This window comes from Suillus subalutaceus, assembly GCF_016647625.1.
Source record: "Suillus subalutaceus strain FC151 chromosome Unknown DFJ58scaffold_24, whole genome shotgun sequence".
Taxonomy (NCBI): domain Eukaryota; kingdom Fungi; phylum Basidiomycota; class Agaricomycetes; order Boletales; family Suillaceae; genus Suillus; species Suillus subalutaceus.
Window position 1 is genome coordinate 356416 of NW_024540273.1, and position 19303 is coordinate 375718.

The window sequence follows — 19303 nt, forward strand, 5'->3', positions numbered from 1 at the left end:
CGATAATCGGTGCTTTCCTAAGTTTGGATTGCTTCCAAGTCTGGTCGATGGATTCTTGTCGAAATAGAAGTGGAAGGTCGTTCCTCTTCCTTTCTTTGTCGACTTCTTCTTCAACTTGGTTACTCTTCTCCGTTCGAAAAAGGATAAGGGTTTCGGTTGCCCAATCAATAACTGGGTTCATAGCCCGTATCCAGGGAATTCCAAGGAGAATTTGATCCCTTCTACCAAGGCGTGTGACGTTGAACTTTCTGATCATGGTCCGTTCGTCAATTTTGATGGTAAGGACGCAGTATTGGCGTATACCTCCGCTTTTGGAATAGCTTCCATCGGCGGTAGTGACCCTGAAGGGTTTACTAAGGGCGTGGGTTCGGATCTTGTGCTTCTTGATGAAATCTTCTGAGATAAAGGTTCCGGCTGCTCCGGATTCGATTACTGCAGTGGTTTCAACGGTTTTCAGGCGTGTTTTCGAAATTAGGGAAAGGGGAACCCGAAGTTCTTTTCGTTCACTGACTTTTTGTACAAGTCTTATGGGTACATTGAGAGATACTGATGTTGATCCAGTCTCCCATATCAAACATCCTCGTTAAGACGACGGACTTCTGCTTCTTCTTCTTCTTTGTCACTATCTTCTACTTCTTTGCGGCGTATCGGGGTTTTCCCTTTCTTCTTCTCAGGACATTTCTTAAAAAGATGTCTGGTCTTGTGGCAGGTGAAACATTTTCCGGTTTGGAAATGTTCTGCGTGTTCTTCTTCAGAAAGCCGATCGATCACCATGGCATTGGGATCTTTAGATGGTACATATCGGTTAGATCCGAAGTTCTTCTTCTTCTGGGGTTGGTTGCATGCCCTGATGGTGTTCAAGTGAAGGCGTGAGTTGTCGAGATTGATGCAGGTGGTAAGGACGACTTCGAAGTCGTCGGAGACGTCTCCCGTGCCATAGAGGCGGGCGAGCAGTCCCGGATGTAATCCGTCTAAGAAGAATTGCTTCTTAGCGACATCGCCTTGAATTCCTGCCCTTCATGTGAGCATCAAGAATTCTGAAATATAATCTTGGAGTTCGGTTCCTTGTTTCAGATTGCAAAGCTTGGCTAACGCGGTTCCTGAGGGATCAAGCGGTCTAAACACGCTTTTGAAGTCGGCAAGGAATTCAATCCATGTACCGTATCCTTTGACGAGGCCTGCAGTAGTTTTGTTGTTGGGGTCTTGCGCTTGTCTGAGGAAGTCTTCCTTCCAGTAGCGCGCGTTCCCTTCGTTCATGAAGGAGGTCACGAAAATGATTTTCTGTTTGTCGTCAACATAGATCTTCTCGTTAATGTCGAGGTAGGACATGCACGACATCAGGAATCCTTCGGATTTATCTCTATCCCCGTCAAAGACTGGGGGAGATCCGATCTTGATTTCGATGGGTTTCGTGTAAGACATTGGGGGGTTCAAAGGTGGTATGGGTGGTACAGCACCTAAGTTCAAAGTGCCAAAAATTGGTGTTAATGACGTCAGCTTGTTTCAGCTTCTAGGGACCTGGGGTATATCTGTCGTGATGACCAGGGTTTGTTCTCTCTGGGCTACAGTGCGTGATGGCGATGTATTCGTAGAAGACTTTAATCTTTTGTTACAAACTAGGATGGTTCAGACGTATGGCTACTTGATAAGAGTGATTGGCCAAGGTCGGTTCAAGGCTTCGGCGTATACCGAAGTTCAGTGGTTTCACTAAGACAAGACAAGGAGAGTGTCCTCGACTTGAATCACATTCAATACGACTTAAGATTGGAGGTCTTAAGCGAAGGAGGTTCCAGGTAAAACCTAGTAAGATTAAAGTAAAGAACTACATAGTACAAGACAAGTTTATATAGTGAACGGTAACAGCTTTAGGGCCGGTACGATGAGGTCATAAGGATGAGTCATGGATAAGACGAGTCAGAGATAAGGCGAGTCAAAGATATCAAGAATAGATCATCTAGCGACGGCAAGATGTGATCGTGATGTAATACAATGATGTAAGAGAAAGAAAATGAATAGGGGTGTACTTGACTGTAACACTAGAGCCTGGTCAGCTACACTCTCATGTTCATCTGACAAGATCCTTGTCACAATTGGTGCATGGATATCCACTTTGGCCTCGGTCTCGGCCTCGACCTTGATGGCTGAATCTTAAGCCGGCACAGATGTGACCACCTCATCCAGCCAATTGTATTCTTCCATCTTGAAGTTGCTCACGCTGCATATGGCTAGCCAATACTTGTAAACGTTGGCTGGATTAATCTGCATGGATTCAAGACAGACGATAGCCTTGGCGATGGGACCCTCAATGTTGATAATCGTTGGACAGAACTCCTTCGGCTCCCTTATTGGGATCCAATATCTTTCACAGTTGTTAAGTCCATGCACATACTATATCCACGCATTCTCAGGTATCACTGTCGAGTGGCGTGGCGGATGAATGTGGACTTGGAAGACGGAGAAACCGCTTTGGGAGAGGGAACTAAAGGTTCTGCAAGGCCATCGGATGAAGACATGCGGAATGGTGTAGAAACACTCGCTACAGGGACCTTTGGTGCCCTTGACATGTGTACTAAGCCTATCCTCTACCATCTGTGTCAAGATAGAAACCTCAGGAGGGCAAGTACGAAGAGGACACTCATCAAAACTCTCCTGAACTGGGTGCATACATATCTTTTGCATTTCTATATAATTGCTGAGTCAGTGCGACAGAAAATCAATCAGGCAACAGGAGAGGTGCCCTCAAAGCCATTCATTCCACCCCGTCCTTCAAAGAAGATACCACGGACAGACACCGAGTCCGCTAGGCTTCTACTGGAAGGTACAGCAACAGTCAGCGATGTGTCACTCCTTCATTTCACAAAACCCATCTTGGCGAGCCTCTGCGATGCAAAGTGTGAACATTGCAGTGGGAACAAGAGTGATCTAGTTGCCAGGCTGTTAGACTGGGTATGTTGCCGGTCTTGCCATCATCTCCATTTGCACGCTGCTGACCTTGCTGGCAACTTCAGTGGGGCGAGCAACAGCCACCAGGCGCAGAGCAGAATCAATACAATAACAATGTGCATCTTGGTGCTAAGCGCGTGCAGTGGATATAGCGAGAAAATGACGCCTTGACGCAATCACCTTGAAGAAGCGATTGCACGAGAAATGGAGGCGAGGCGAGGAAGCCAAAAAGGAGCACAAAGCGCTCCTTTGCTTCCTGTGTCAACGACAGGTGTGGGCCTAGTGTACATTAACAATCTCATGGCCAAGCTTCCCACAGTAAAAATAAACTAAGTAGAAAGTGAATATGGTCTACTGCGACAAGTCGATTGTCGATGACCCAGACCTTGGCCGACCAAGACATATAGCCGGTTTCCGTTGTGCTCCTCTGCTCCCTACGCATCAGACAATGAGGCCTTAGTTAGACCTGTGTCAATTCGTGAATTCAAAGACCATTGTTATTAATTTGCTTTGTTCTACACGCACACAGATAGCTCAGCCGGCTCATTCATCGTCAAGCCTTTCACTAAGTTTCATTGTTCATTTTAGTCCAACACGTGCACTACCCATCAACTTTACATAAAATGGCAATCTTCAGGAAACAACTCCCTCCGATGACAGATTAATACCTCTCAACTCAGACACTCTACTCATTATTATGAAGCACCAAACTCGTTATCATCTTCTTCGCGCAATCAATACTCCGTACCGACAGATACTGCGGCATGAGCATGATGTTAGCTTTTATTCCAAATGCATCGAAGCTCATGCTAATTCTTTTTCTACAACAGGCTGTCCCAGTTCACCGTCAATCTTTCCCAAAGCCTGGGGAACCGTATGTGTGTCTGAATTCTGTTGTATCTACATGGGGACTAGATGTAAGTATTAATAGCTCAAAATATTTCGGCAGGGAAGCTCATGCACTTACTTCCTCAGGCATACCCTATTCACCGGCAATCTTTCGGGGAAATCTTACCCAGCCTCACACAGTGTCTCCAAGAGGAGGCGTTGTCTCGTCATCAACGACTTGGAAATGCTAAACTACTTTCCATTCGCTCCCCTCATCATGAAAATGACCTTCAAAGTTGCTCTCCTTCGATGAGCCCAGATGGCTCACAGCGGCAATCTCTCCAATGCTGTGGTTCAAATAATACCCTGGTGCATCCTCCACCTACGGCTCCTCTGCTGTCGCATTCCCGTACCCTATCATCGACATCGACATTGCGCTCTCCGTCCCCTCGAGTCATCTCTGAAAATATCGCCTCTGCAGCCCACACAAAACCACAACCACACTTTACAGTTGTGCCTGGTGAGTGTCTGGGTGCTCAGGCTGGGCCATGTAGTCCAGTAAACGGATTGACTCTCAACCATTCTCGGGTAGTGACCAGTACCTCCCAGTGCAACGTCCATCGGGTTGAGCATAAAATTCGTGGCCTCGATCAAGTTATGTATTGGTTTGATTCGCGTGGCTGCAAACCTCTACTTTCTCCTCCATCATGTGAGGCGCTTGAGCGCGGGGACCTCTGCATTCATCAGTCACTTTCCACACCGACTACCCATCAGATGTGGATATGGACTGCTCAGTGGTGCTGGGAGGTTGTTAAAGAGAACCATGTACATCCCATCCTTCCAATGCATTGCCTCTGGCTTGGCGTAACTGGCAAGCCTCGTTGGGTCACTCAGAAGATGATAAGCACAAATAAGGGACACCTGAAAGTTTCAGGTAAATTGAATGTTGTGATAGTCCAGGCGAATTCTAAAGCTTTTTTTTGCTCTCTTAGCATCCCAAACCTCACATACAAAGTCTCGCATTTGTAGTACACCAATATTGACAACCACCAGTTCGGACATGTAATACTGTTTTCCCTGAGTCCCACTGCTTCGTCTCATAATCTAGGACTTGATTTACTGGGCCACATTGGAGCTTTGGTACTTTCGACTTCACATGTCCTCCGCTTCTTTTTCTAGCTTCAAAATTTCTCTTTCTTTGTTTTATATATAGTATTAAAAACATCTGATTCATTTTGAACACGTCGTAATTTCACTGATGCCAATATCCGAAGTGTCAGGGAACATGATTCAAACTCAACTCACCTCTGAGCTGAGCGCTGAACCTTGAAGCTTGGAGCTTGAGTCTCACTGCGTGTGAACAAAACAGCACATCACCTGAATCCTATCAACTGCCCGACTTATTGCCTTTAAAGCATGCTAATACGAGAATGTCGTGAAGCTTGGAGCTTGAGTCTCACTGCATGTGAACAAAACAGCAACTGCCCGACTTATCACCTTTAAAGCATGCTAATACGAGAATGTCGCACCTGACAAGCATCATATCCTTTACTCTGCCTGCTTCTGGACCTTGAACGTCACCTCTGCATCATCATTATCATCGTCTATTATATATAAGATACTGCATGGGTACGGGTATACCTGTACCTGGGATTGTGGGCATCTTTATATAAGCTCTAGAAGAAGGAGGAGTAAGTACCTACTTTTGCACCCCCCATTTCTAACAATGTTATTTTTCTTTCTTCTGAATGAGTAACTGCGCAGTTGCGGTCACCATCTCAAGACGTGGTCAGTGCCTCCTTTCTTCGCTTCGGAGGTCTTGCTCAACATCTTCGCTGTCATTGAAATCTGGCATTCAGACTGGGTCAAGCACCACTCATACCACGATAAGTTCTCCCCCACATCTTGGCAGCCTCCATACTAATGTCAACTTCTACACTTACTGTATATCACATCAATGCCTTGTCAATCCTGCATCATGGTCGCATCAAACCTCATCCATGCCACGTCAGTGCCACATCAAACACCACCCTGCGCATCAGCACTTTTCAACCTTAGGGTATATTTTCGATCTGTCATAATAGTTGATTTTGATTTTCTAACACTGTCTCCTTTTGTTCTAACAGAAGGACCTTATCCCCCTCCTATGACTGGTCAGGTGTGCCGTTCAACTGATGCTCTTGGCACATTCGAATTTAACAAGTAGAGCAGGTAGTATAATAGCTTATCTTCCACCCTCTCCAGACCACTTGGCTGTCACATGCTTTAAGTGAGTAATGCTTCCACTGGCATGACTCTTTGTTTGCCTCTGACATCATTTTGGTCTTTTTATCGGACATGTTCAGCGTCCGAACGCTGGACTGAACGTGAATCAAACATCCTGAATGCGTTTGAGCACGTTCAACCTGGTGTTCAGCAATTTTGCTGCACTGAATGATGATTTAGGTATAATTAATAGAGACCTATGGGTATACCCATCAAAAAAAACCGTACCCACTGTATTCTTGCAGTTTAGGATGTAGCATTTCCCCGAAAACCATGGAGCATGTCCTCCATATCATAAGGCATCAGCCTCATCCAGTCCACAACAGCTTCTTTGTCTGAATGAGGACCTTCCTGCTGTAGTTGGGGACCTCTATTTCCATACTAACTTCCGCTCTGGAACAACATATCCATGGATCCTGCATCCTGATGAGGGCTGGGTCCTTGTTAAACAAGATTGATAAGGAAGTTGCTGTAGTGGTACAGGAACTTGATATATATCTAAAAGATGCAGTCTCATCAGTGTTGCCTCCTGTTTATTACAATGAATGTACTATGGTGTATAATATTAGTCCACCTTCCTGGGTAACTCACCAGAGGTACTTTGAGCTTTGGATACTTGAGAGCTCCTTTGTCATGTTTACACAGATGCAATTAGCAAGCATTGCTGCTGAACTGAATGTGAGGAGAATTTTGATTCTAGGTGAGTTTTAATTTATATTGCCTTGTTCTCTTCCTGTGCCTACACTTTTCTTCCTCTGATACATCATGAAAAACTCAAACTCTGTTGACAGAAATAAGTTTGACCAAATATGGAGAGAATTTTTACTTTGCTCTATGAACAAAATGAGGAATAAAACAAAATGTGTTTTCTTTGTGTCACCAAATAAAAATTTGACCAAAGTCGACATCAACAGTCAACAGTCAACAGTAAATATATGGATCAGTCAATATTGATTGACCTACCGACTTGTTGACTGTTGACTGTTGATGTCGACTTTGGTCAAATTTTTATTTGGTGACACAAAGAAAACACATTTTGTTTTATTCCTCATTTTGTTCATAGAGCAAAGTAAAAATTCTCTCCATATTTGGTCAAACTTATTTCTGTCAACAGAGTTTGAGTTTTTCATGATGTATCAGAGGAAGAAAAGTGTAGGCACAGGAAGAGAACAAGGCAATATAAATTAAAACTCACCTAGAATGTGATCAAAATGTATGTAGTATGTTGCTTGCAGTTACAGATGTAATTTTGTCAGCTTAATTCCAATGACAGAAGGATACACATAGTGTTATTGCGGTCAAAATTAACTTACAATGAAAGCTCAAGAGTTACTGAAAATGTGATCACAATGTAACCACAAGGCAAAATGATGTCAAAAACTTACAACAGAACAAATATAATATCTGGTCACAATGTGTAGTGAACTTATGTTGAGAAATTTACGGTGGCGCTCAGCCAAAAGGCCACGCGAGGGCACGTGACTTCGATTGATTACCTTTTTTGGTCGGGATTCGGTAACCTCGCAGGCACATGACCAGGTTCCTGTGACGGCGTGAGTTTGGGCTTAAAAATAGAAGTGAAAAACACGTGATGATGAAGATGAGTGGGGGAATGCGTTCTATTCAAATCCGACTAACACTGTATTCGATGCCAAACGTCTCATTGGCCGGAAAATGGACGACTTGGAATTAAAGCGTGACATCAAACACTTTCCCTTCCAACATTCAAGTTGTTAGCAAGGGTGATAATCAGTTACAAGGGCGACACACTCCACAGAGGAGATCAGTGCTATGATTCTGACAAAGATGAAGGAGACCACAGAGGAGATCAGTGTTATGATTCTGACAAAGATGAAGGAGACTGCAGAGGCCTATCTCAGCGAGAAGGTCACCCACGCAGTAGGCAGTAATTCATATCATGAACGAGCTCACTGTTGCCACCATCCTGATGAGATGAGTGGGGAATGCATTCCATTCAAATCTGACTAACACTGTATTCGACGCTAAACATCTCATTGGCTGAAAAACGGACGACTTGGAATTAAAGTGTGACATAAAACACTTTCCCTTCAACGTTCAAGTTGGAGGAACTTTCGATGTTTCTTGTCAAATGGTACAAGAAGCAGACATGAATTAGTGGCCGAACAAGCAGGTAGTAAGGTAGAGACAGTAGTGTAGTATGGAATGTAAAAAGTGAGGGAAGGACATCGCTCAAGGTCACTTGGTGTGAGAGACACGTTCTCCTCATGCAGTGCGCGCTTTGTTCATGGCCTTTAACAATTGTGTGTGCCCCAGTTCAGCCTCCGGATAAGCTGCGAGGAAGCGTGCCTCGTTTGAGTCATACCTGGAGCCAAAACAAAGAGTGAGCGTGCCAGCAGAGCAAGCATCAGCATTGACTTACTGATTGATGAATTCCAATGCGATGGTTGCCCTCTGGTGATACTTTGATGCAAACTGTCGATTGGCACCTTGGTACCACTCCCTTGGCCAATCCTTGAGCGGTGTCGTCAGTCCTTGGTCAGGATCGCTAACAAGCCAATGTGTGACAATGTCCTTCCAGGACTTGGTCTTTGGGTTGGTAGTGCTGTTTGGACGCAAGACTGGCACTCGTGGAATCACAAGGCCAGGTGTAGGAAGTTGCCGTGAAGTGATGCGGGCTGATGGTGATGACGCCTTGACATGGGTGGAATGTGAGGTAGCGATTTTGCTGGCAACAGGCCGAGATAGTATGAGCGGCTGCGCACTGACAGCTGTGATACTCACTCCTCCAACAGGTGGAGCATAAGATGGACTCAGAGTTTCTGTGCAGGACGAGTCAGATACAACAGAGAATCGTGAGGAATCAGGATGCTGTAGAGCGGTTGCTGTGGTGCAGGCAGCCTGCACAACTACGTTTGTTAGCGAGCGCAATGAGTTATTGACCGAACTGATGTCATTGCGCAGGCCATTGACATCTGCTGCGACGGATGCATGGACCATGCGAAGTTCTTCAGTGGATGCCGGCCTTGCAAGAGCGTGTTCACCGGCGAGGGAGACATCGGCACCACGGGAGATGGGGGCAAGAGCATCACTGTAGTCAGTTTCATATGCATGTAGTTCATCGAGGAGGTAGCGAACAAGTGTATCACGCTTTGAGTTAAAAGAAAACAGATATAAAAAATGTGTCAGTCAAATGTCAGTCTTAAGAACATGAAGCACATACATGCTCCCCTTCAGCCCATCTACCCCACCAGCGGACTTTAGCAAGTGTCCATCGTTGGCCTACAGGAGCGAACATAAACCAGTACTGTGCGCCTCCATGACGAAAGCAGTGAGTTGAGAAGTTACCAAGGATGCCAGCACCGGCAGTTGACTCATTGATCCATTTTTGTACAGTATCGTGAGAGATTGGCTGTCCGGGGTGGACAACGCTGTTTGCACCCATCACAGGGAATAGGAAGTCGTTTGGGTGAAGGGTCCGTCCATAGTGAAAGAATTCAAGCCACTTGATCCACACTAACATCCAGAAGAAATTGTCGCAGGCCAGCATCTCAGGACGTGGATATATCTTGTAGTGATTTTCTGGTGATATCGTTTAGTCATGCGCTGCCGGCTTTGAATTGATGCACACAACTTACACCTCAGATCTACTTCCCACTGGCCCTTGTTGACTTTCTTTTGCCATCCCTTCTGGTTTGAGAGGAAGATCTCAAAGTAAGATGCACGGTCACTCATAGTCAGCGTCTCATTTGCGAGGTATAATTTCAGCACACCGTCCAACATCGTCACATCAAGCGTGATGTCCTTTCGCTGCAACTTAATGAGCTCGAAACACCTGTGGATATGGTAAGTCAGATCATGCACTCTGAGTCACATTGACAAGTCGCACCTTGTCCATAGTGTCCATCCACTGGCCGCAAGTGCGATCTGTTCAAGATGTTGGGTGAGTTGTTTCCTTGTTTCAAAGTCCAGATGCAGATCTGAAGGCTGAGCACCGCTCATCGTTTTCTCAATCATGCATAGGGCAATCTCCAGCGGACGCGCAGCCTGATGCCATCGGAGCACTCGATCCATGTAATCCTTCGTCATTGCCATCGAGTGAGTGCGATCTCTGCCCTCCGCACTAGCCTTATGCTTGATGGACGACAGCACGTCGTAAACATCTGCAGAATCAGCAGGGTTTCCTTCCCAATGCCGTCTTGCCTCATCAAAGTGCCATTTGCCGCGATAGGTGTCACCATCCCTGGAATGAGCAGGTCAGTGATTGAGTACTTTTCTGAATCATGAATGCGACACCCACGACAGGTCCCACATCTTCTTAAATGCTGAACGGATGCTCTCAACGGTAGTTTTACTTAGATTCTCATGGAACCCTTTCAGGGACATGAAAAGTGCAAGTGCTTTGTGTGAGCATCTGTTTGGTATCCGGTCAAACGCATCTTTGAAGGCAGGGTCATCATGCACATCATTGTCGCTGTGCATGTCAAAACTCGCAGGTGATGATGGCATTGGAATGAGTAAGTCGTCTGATGCAATGTCACGTCTCTCCGATTCGCTAACGGCTGGTGTTTTGAAGTAACTTGCCAGCCACTGTCGTCCTCGCCGAACGTGACCAGCATAGTTGGCCCTGGTGTTGTTTGCCTGTAGGTGAGTTTCTATCCCAAGGTCCTTACACTTCTGGACGTCTGCTAAGGCCGCTTTTGGGGTAGCCGATCCTTTCTTCCGTGCCGCCTTCTTTTGAGTACAATTCGGTGACTGGGGGGCTTTCGCTGAACTCTTGCTCAGTCGCACCATGATTTTCGAAAATGAACGAGCGAGTGGTTGTGGGAGCTATTTCCAGGAAATAGTTTGCAATTTCGGAGCGGGGATCATGCATGTCAGGGGCCTCTAACTACTTTAATGTCATTTCGTATTTCACACAATTCAGTTTGCAGGAGTGATACGGTTCAATGTTATTCATTATGCGCATGGTTGTTTCTATCATACAGACTACAGACAAATATACTGGTGAGCTGCGTCTGGTGCCATATGTCTAAGTATCACCGTCGGAATGTGTACAAACATTGCAGATAATTGGCTGGGAGCGGCGTTTCCCAGAGTGCTACATGCCAAGCGCTGACAATTGACTTTAACGTTATAGACTTCGATGTCGCACCGCAATGCCATAATAGTGGACTGAGAAATGACTTTGAATGTTGGTCGAGCATGTGCTTGGTCCGAGTGTTGTGGCAACTAAAAGACTGGTTAGCGGTTGTCAACGAACAAGGTGATCCTTACCTTGCATAAGGTGCGGAGGTAGGCGCCCTCCCATATGCCCCCATACATCCTCTCAACGATGGCGTCATCATCCCATCCAAATTGCACCCTGCAGAAGTCTGCAATATCTGCGAGGTGTGGCTGGCAGGACAACACATCCTGTGCTGCAAGCGCGCCGCTTGTGGTGGCTGAAAAAGATGTGATGGGGTCGACGGACTTGCTGATCACCTCACATCGGGGAAACTCGAGTGGGATAGAATCTGCAACAGCCTTGTACCAGCATCCAAGGAAATGGTAAGGGTCAGTTGCAAGCATAGAGCGTAAATCCATGACAAGTTCCTTGGCCCGCTCAGAGAACAGCTCTGGTGCCAGTGAGAGGAACGCATGCAGCATCTCCTGTCCAATTTTGCTGTGCTGCGCGACCTTGTGTGCGATCTTGATGCCGCAATCAGACACTCCTTCATCATAATCTCCACCTGCTAGCAGGGCGATTAGTAACCTATCTCCTCGGGCCAAAGAGGCACCATGCTCAAGACCGTCTTCTGTATACACCTCGACATTAAGGTAGTCTTTGTCCTTTTTTGCGCTAACAGCACGACATATCAATGGTAAATACCTCTACATGAAAACAATGATGCACCTCCTGATGATGCATGGAGCTCCAAAGATCAATATGTCGCTATCTTCGGTCATCGCAGCATCAATGACACCATGGGCATTCATTGCGGCCAGCTCGGCTTCGGCTTCACCAGGGGCCTGTATACTAGTGAGACAAGTCACAAAGTGAGCTATGCTGCAAAGTGTACCTCAGTCCACTGAAAGCCGAACAGCTCCAGCATGCGCTGGAAGTCGCAAGTGAGCCAGTGGGGGCTGTTTCGGACCATGCGGCCCTTTTCTGGGAGGTGTTTCAAGCCATCAAACACAAAGACCACGTGCAGGGGTAGCTTGAGCAGTGTGCCCAGCCGAAAGAACAGTGTTCGCAGCTCTGGCGACTTTCCAGCTCCTGCGTGGTTGAACTGAAAGACAGCACACACGCTGTGCATCCAAGCGCTGTCAACAGAAGTCAGTTTGGCTGATGGGTGAAAAAGACAAGTACTGTACCTAGCATCGATTCCAATCTTGAACAATTTGACCTTCCGTTCACCGTCAATCTCTTCAGTCTTCAACTCAGACACTGCAAGTTGTTTCAGTGTTCTGTTGTCGGCAGCCGAAGCAACTCACTGTAGAAAGCATCAATACTGAGGGCGGCTCCAAAGCTGGTGGCTTACCTCCCATAGCCCTGGGATTCCCATTCTGGAGTGTGAAGGTAGAAGATCAGGACAGGAAGGGCTCGAAAAGGGGTCAGGTGGAAAGGGGTCAGACGAAGTCACCTGACCACTGAAGACATGAAAGCAGACACGAAAAGACGGTGGCCTGGAGAACCCTAGGTCATGAAAGCAGACACGAAAAGATGGTGAGCTGAAGAACCCTAGGTCATGAAAGCAGACACGAAAAGACAGTGACTGGGAGAACCCTGGGTGATGAAAGCAGATACGAAAAGACGGTGACTGGGAGAATCCTAGGTCATGAAAGCAGACACGAAAAGATGGTGAGCTGGAGAACCCTGGGTGGTGAAAGCAGACACGAAAAGACGGTGAGCTGGAGAACCCTGGTGGGTCATGAAAGCAGACACGAAAAGACGGTGACTGGGAGAACCCTAGGTCATGAAAGCAGACATGAAAAGATGGTGGCCTGGAGAACCCTAGGTCATGAAAGCAGACACGAAAAGACGGTGACTGGGAAATCCCTAGGTCATGAAAGCAGACACGAAAAGACAGTGAGTTGGAGAACCCTGGTAGGTCATGAAAGCAGACATGAAAAGACGGTGACTGGGAGAACCCTAGGTCATGAAAGCAGACACGAAAAGACGGTGACTGGGAAATCTCTAGGTCATGAAAGCAGACACAAAAAGACGGTGACTGGGAGAACCCTGGGTCATGAAAGCAGACACGAAAAGACGGTGGCATGGAGCTCCTTGCTGTTGAAGAAGTCAGAAACAAGCTTAACAGTATGGGGGGTAGATGTGGAACCACCAACAAGGACGATTTCATGGACCACCAGAATAAAAAATGAGGACATTGTGCTCACCAATGGCTTTTGTGTTAAGACCATATGTGATGGTAGCTGCATCCTTGGCAGCTTGTCTCTGAGAGTTGTTGAAGTATGTGGGGATGGTGAGGGAGTTGATGAAGCGCTGGCTCCACCAGTTTTCCCCTCGGCTACACCAAAGAGGGTTGCTAGGTGAGTAGGGCAGAGCTACTGCCACATGGAACCGATAAGTTGGGTGACTGGGAGTGCAGCATTGTTGTTGCCACATGAAGTCCTGAGGCCCTGTAAAGCATGAGTGAGAACTACAAATGAATAAATAAAATAAAATAAAACAGTACCTTCTCCAGGGGAAGTGCTGTTGTTGGAGGTGTTCACCTGCAGCGCTGTACATGGCAGTGACTAGAGAGTTTCGGAGCAGAGGAAAGTAAAGTCATGTGATCAAGCCACCCATTTATGGTAACTGTGTAGGATGAGTCCGAGGGAGGGTAAGGTAGAGAGTGGATGTATGACATGTAAAGTACTGTAAAGTGCGATTTTGAGTGGGTAAAGTGAGTAAAGTGTGGAAGAAAGAGAAATACACTGTATATTTTGTGAATTTTGTGAATTTTGAACTTCCGGGCAGGCTCAGGGCCTTCCTGGGTGCCGATGCACCCAAAACAATGGTGAATTTTTATTGCTTCCGCCCAACTTCCGCCTCAGATTTCCGCCTCGGATAAAGCATGACACATAGATTAAACACCAGTTAGATAATTTATATATAAATTTACTTGTGAACATTGATCGCTGTCAGGACCTGAGCGCTCGGGCGGTCTGCTTGGTCTGCATGATTTCTACTGATATTTTGATGCCAATAATTCTCTATGCTAGTAATTCAACCTATAGGGTAATTCGGTCCTGGCTCGTGATTGGTGGAAACAAGCTTTGGCGCGAGCAACTCGCGTGCCGAACCCTAAGTTAGGTGCATGCGGCAGAATTCCCAACCGTGTGTCAGCACAATGGCAGAATTCTAACCGTATGTCACGTGACTTTGGATTCCCATTTTTTTTTTCAGAGCGAATCTGAGACGAATCCCCTTTACAGAATTTACCTTAGCTAATCGTACATTTCTCCAGATATCCCGACTTAATTCCCATGTGGAAATACACCTCAAGATGATATAAACTAGGACAAATGTTGGCAGAATTTTAAATGTTATCATAATTTCCCACGAGAAATAATGGTGACTTCAGTTTGTCTGAGATCATGCTGGGTTCCACATGTGATGCATGGGCAAATGGGCCCCTGCCCCCAGTGACTGTTACTCACAGAATTATGCGGAGTGCATGACGTTGGCAGTACGCTGACCAATTTATGTTCCTTTGCAGGCGCTCTTCTCGGTGGTCAGAGTCAGAAAGTGAATGTAGGGATGATCTCGTTGTAGCAGACAACATAGAAAGGCGCACGGATGAAAGACACTCTGAAATGAGTGAATCCCTGTAAGTATACGACATGAAAAGATGCACAGACGACAGACCTTCAGAAGTGAGTGAATCTCTGCAGTCACTTTCGATTGATACTCATTGAGAGTTCAGAGGATCTGGGAAGAAATATGATGAGGTGTTCATTGATTGACTTGGAGTCTTGCGCTCAAGCTCGTCCAAAGCAGCAAGCCCTGCAATAGTCCAAGCTATCATGAAAGAAAGAAAGCTCGAGAGAATTTGAAAACTTACTCTGGAGCATGCCCTCAGGTAACTCAACAGTTTCCCAGTTGAACCAGCGCCGGCAAATCTCAGGTGCAATTGTGGTGGAGAATAGGGTATGGATCTTGTCAAGCATGAGCTTCTCTGGGTGCGTCTTGATGACTTCACATGCGCGGACTGACGTCTGGATGGTAGGAAACAGACAGAAGTAACCTTGACGCTTCTCGAACAAAAACTTGGCGCTGAGCTTGATCTCGAACTGCGATTTCTATGATCATTTATAAGTATCGAGTCAAAATTTAGAATGAAAGCGATACTACTAACCAGTGCTCCATGTAGGTCAAGATAATCGAGACAGTCTAGTCCCTCGGGATGCTGAAAGGCCATGGTAGTCTGTAAGGAAAAGTTGAACGTGGTGAAAAGCAGCCCACAGTAATTATCATATAGTAGTAGTACAAACTTACGACATGGCAAGTGTTATCGCTAAGCTCCTTCAATGATCTGTTAGTAGTAGATATGCGCAGTCTTGCACAATCTTCGTCATGGAAAACACCTATACTAAGATGAAAGGAAGCAAGTAAGCACATTATGGTTAGAGGTTAGAGGTCATGATACGTTGTGATGAATATTTATCAGTCAAATCTGTTCTATCAGCAGTGTCACACATTTCTGCCAGCAACAAGAACGCAAGCACACCAACGTCCGATTGCAGCCCACAACAGAATGCCTTGTGCATCTCATCGACCTTCCATTCCTTGTTGTCGCTCTCAACGAGATCAAGATTGCTTCACTGGAACGTGTTCAATTCTCGCTCAAACAATTTGACCTTGTACTCATCTTCAAGGATTTCACCAGAGTGCCGTTGCACATCAACTCGATATTTCCCTCTTGTGTGCTCAGCTCGACCGTCATATAACTTAGTTTCCCTCTTGTATGTTTGCCAGACCAAGATATGTTGAGATTGTAACTAGTGTGGTAGATTATTGAATGCGACTAATTGCATCTTCAAGGCGTGAAGCTTCGTCACCCAGCTCATCCGTCTCTTCGTAGTCTCCACTCCCTTCATCTTGACCATTCTCAGTGACATCATGTTGCATAACCGGAAATGGGCCGTTGTACCCTTTGAGTTGGCCAATCCTGTGTAAGCGACAGCAGTGGACGTTGTTGACGCGATGGCGGACTGAGTATTGTTTCCTTAGCTCAGCAGCAAGCAGAGAGGATGGATCATCAGTAGCCAACATCTCGATGACTTCGAGCATTTTTTTGTCATCATACTCAACCCAAGCATCCAGACGGCCAATCTCCACGTTCACACAAGTGATTTCCTCATGAGACCGGACAAGTTTAAAGTATTTGGCGCTCATCTCCCGATTTTCAGGCACCGCCCATGGTTTCCTAAGAAAATCGTGACGAGAATATTTCAGAAGGGTAAATTCACCGAGAGTGGCATATCCGACAACTTCTGCGTAGTCAAGGATAGGTCAAGGAGGTGTTTGAAGCGGCGCCAATTTATTGTACTTCTCTAGCGCATTATGAATGGCAGCAGAGCGACGAGTGATAGCTTTCGATATGTATTTGCGCATTTTGTAACCTTAATAGTGCGTTAGCATGATTCATACAATAAAATATATAACCAAACCTGTGCCTGAAAGATTAGCTTTTGATAATTCAAACAAGTGCTGAATGACCAAACCCTCCACCTCCTCAACAGTCCGAACAAAGTGGCGCTCATGTGAGTATTCTAGTGCCGGAGTATACTCATGGTGCATAGGCGTCCAACGTTCAGTGATGTCATGCCTTCGTTCAAAATCCTCGACGACATTTATTTGCAGTTGATACCGTCGCAGCGCAGATTGACGCTGGGCTTCAACAGCTCTTGATTGCTGGCGAGTGCTAGCGTTCAGGCCGGATGATGGGGTAAAACTTGCAGGGGTGTATGTGAGGTAAGGGACCGAGGTCATGCTGCCATACATTGACCTAAATTTTGGGGTCAATTGACAAGATTGAGTAACGGAAATCACTTACTCGGCAACATGAAGCTTCTCAAGTTCCTCAACATATGCCGCTGCAATCGCATCAGATGGTGGTTCTTCGGCTAGATTACATAGAAATTCAGATTCTTCTTGTTGCCATCGGATGAAGTCGTCCTTAGTTACTGACTTCCGCGTCATGAATTCTTCTAGTAGTCAGGTATGTTCCTCAATGATACCAAGTGCTTGCACGTAATTGTCATGCAAGAAGTGGCCTAGATAAAATTAATTAGAGGTGTACGAAATAAATATCAAACACGTACTCAATTCAAAATACTTGTCTTGGTCCCACTGGTCAAAATGAAGGTCTATAAATTGCATCCAATGAAAATATGATGAGTGGCGGATCAAAACTGTGGCACCATTAGAACTGGAGAAAATATGTTCACATATTTCCAGGTCTTCATTACTGAAGCCTTGGAGGTAAAGCGGATGATGGTGCAGCTGGCACCGGCGATTGTGCGCATACCCATGAAAAGTGTTGACGGCAACAACAAGGTTTAGTCTGGTGGCAAGATCACCAATAGAACTGGCGGCAGTGGTTTTGTGTGACGAGCAGCCGATATCATGGCCAAGTCCTTGGTCTTGACCACAGACTTCAAGCAGCCGGCTGACAGCGGCAAGTCCGTACTTTGTGCTAGAAAAGAATGAAGTCAATGTATATACATTTATAAGAAAGACGTACGGTTCACCGCTATGCTTCATCTCTGCGATACATTCCACGAAGCCATGCCGACATGCTAAGATGAATATTCCAGTCTGCTCGAAGACAGATATCTTGTCCTCCTCCACAGACTTGGCAGCAGCCCACTTTTCGGTGCAGGTAATATTGTCCCTTGTCGAACGTTCACCCGGCCGGTTGCGAACGTCATCACGAAACTGCTCAACCGCAGAGACAGGTATGAAATAGCAACTGTGAAACAAGCGTTGATCAGCAGACCCCGAACCATCCAGACGTTTGGCTGAGTGGTTGCCATCCATGCTGTGAAGTCTGCGAGGGATGAGTGGTGGTTCATTGGGTTGCTGCAGGAACATAATGTTAGACTCGAGTATAGAAATTTGATCAATAGACGTACTTCAAATGCGCAACTTGGGCAAGAACCTTTCAGATGCCAGTCAGTGCCATCTCGGTTGAGCGCACGGTCAATCAATCGCCAAACCTCACGTTTAATTTGAAGGTATATATCGAAAGCTATCGTAAACTGCTCCCACAAGTGGCGAGAATAAGTTACCTAATCGTTGGGTTAAACATTATAATGTTCGGTAAACAAAACAAAAAAAGTACATTGTGAAGGCTACAAAGAACTTTAGTAATAGATTGAACGCTGAACGAAGATTGTCGCCTCCGAATTTGATGGTAGAGTTCGAGACAGTGGAGATGAATAGCCACAGTGGGTTGCGCTGGAGAGCAGCCGAGTAATCCGCAGCGCAGTAGCGCCACATTGGCAGGTTCCCCAGGTCATTGTAGAATATCTATGTTAGCGGTGAAATCTATCGCATTGCTGGAAGTGTTAGTGTGTACTACACGTGAAAAAGAGAAACATACCCATAATACCAATAGCAACTACACCAAATGAATGGCCCTCTTGACCACTGCTGGGCTCAGTCATGTTGTGTGCCCACCACATGTAAGCTTCAACAAGGAGGGGAATTTGCTCGGACCACGCAGCGTGTGCATGTTGATAGCGCTGAGTCCGTGTCCGCAAGTCATGGCGTCAATGACTTCTTACACTATGTGCCGGTCGTTGAGTGGATTTTGCAAAAGAAATAAATAGCTCACCGTTGCTGCACACATGTCTGGAAACATTCTGAAAATGTCGTCGAAATCCTCGCATGCGAGGGTGTCATCATACTGCATGGAATTGTTGTGGTCTCGCCCTGATTCAAGTTGAGCTTCAGCCATAAGGGCACGAAGGTGTTGTGTTTCTGAAGTGTGGTAAGTATAATAATGAAAGGCAACTATAGTACTACTTACGTTGCATGCTTTCTGCTCGCCTGCCCTCGGCATCCAGCCTTTCACGCCGTATTTGAGTCAACGAAGCCGTAGTTGTTTGAAGGGAGTGAGACGAATTGAGGACCGACATCTTCACCCGCGAAGAAGTCGACATGTGCTTGGAACGGCGCATGTTGCTGGCTTGCGAGGTGGGAGAGTGGACTGGGAGGGGAGGCGCTGATAGAAAACACGGGCTGCGCAGAGACTCACCAGTCAGCTATCTAGATGTAATACAATGAAAT

The 19303-nt window shown here is 46.1% G+C and overlaps 6 protein-coding genes across 6 annotated transcripts; 2 read left to right on the top strand and 4 right to left on the bottom strand.

The window, feature by feature from the left end:
- Positions 1-2379: 2379 nt before the first annotated feature.
- DFJ58DRAFT_839232 (uncharacterized protein) lies at positions 2380-3095 on the top strand (the record flags this gene model as incomplete). The annotated part of the gene is made up of 3 exons (XM_041392510.1): positions 2380-2658; positions 2710-2946; positions 3009-3095. The coding sequence occupies 3 exons, from the start codon at positions 2380-2382 to the stop codon at positions 3093-3095; spliced, it is 603 nt and encodes a 200-aa protein (XP_041246735.1).
- Positions 3096-7662: 4567 nt separating this feature from the next.
- On the top strand, positions 7663-7938 carry DFJ58DRAFT_640062 (heat shock protein 70 family; the record flags this gene model as incomplete). The annotated part of the gene is made up of 2 exons (XM_041381334.1): positions 7663-7765; positions 7790-7938. Coding segments are annotated over 2 exons (252 nt in total), but the record flags the coding sequence as incomplete, so codon positions are not given.
- Positions 7939-8280: 342 nt separating this feature from the next.
- Positions 8281-13750, bottom strand: DFJ58DRAFT_839233 (uncharacterized protein; the record flags this gene model as incomplete). Its single annotated transcript, XM_041392511.1, has 14 exons — positions 8281-8380; positions 8438-9165; positions 9239-9583; positions 9667-9850; positions 9905-10258; positions 10316-10845; positions 11059-11247; positions 11293-11857; positions 11912-12027; positions 12078-12321; positions 12373-12465; positions 12540-12564; positions 13399-13641; positions 13735-13750. 14 exons carry the CDS (start codon positions 13748-13750, stop codon positions 8281-8283), a joined length of 3732 nt encoding a protein of 1243 aa, XP_041246737.1.
- A 1165-nt stretch (positions 13751-14915) lies between these two features.
- Positions 14916-15425, bottom strand: DFJ58DRAFT_725175 (uncharacterized protein; the record flags this gene model as incomplete). The annotated part of the gene is made up of 3 exons (XM_041385201.1): positions 14916-15010; positions 15069-15306; positions 15363-15425. 3 exons carry the CDS (start codon positions 15423-15425, stop codon positions 14916-14918), a joined length of 396 nt encoding a protein of 131 aa, XP_041246738.1.
- Positions 15426-16018: 593 nt separating this feature from the next.
- On the bottom strand, positions 16019-16807 carry DFJ58DRAFT_715177 (uncharacterized protein; the record flags this gene model as incomplete). The annotated part of the gene is made up of 2 exons (XM_041384101.1): positions 16019-16500; positions 16678-16807. 2 exons carry the CDS (start codon positions 16805-16807, stop codon positions 16019-16021), a joined length of 612 nt encoding a protein of 203 aa, XP_041246739.1.
- A 486-nt stretch (positions 16808-17293) lies between these two features.
- On the bottom strand, positions 17294-18524 carry DFJ58DRAFT_656566 (uncharacterized protein; the record flags this gene model as incomplete). Its single annotated transcript, XM_041381920.1, has 4 exons — positions 17294-17705; positions 17754-18091; positions 18145-18300; positions 18354-18524. Coding segments are annotated over 4 exons (1077 nt in total), but the record flags the coding sequence as incomplete, so codon positions are not given.
- Positions 18525-19303: the final 779 nt, after the last annotated feature.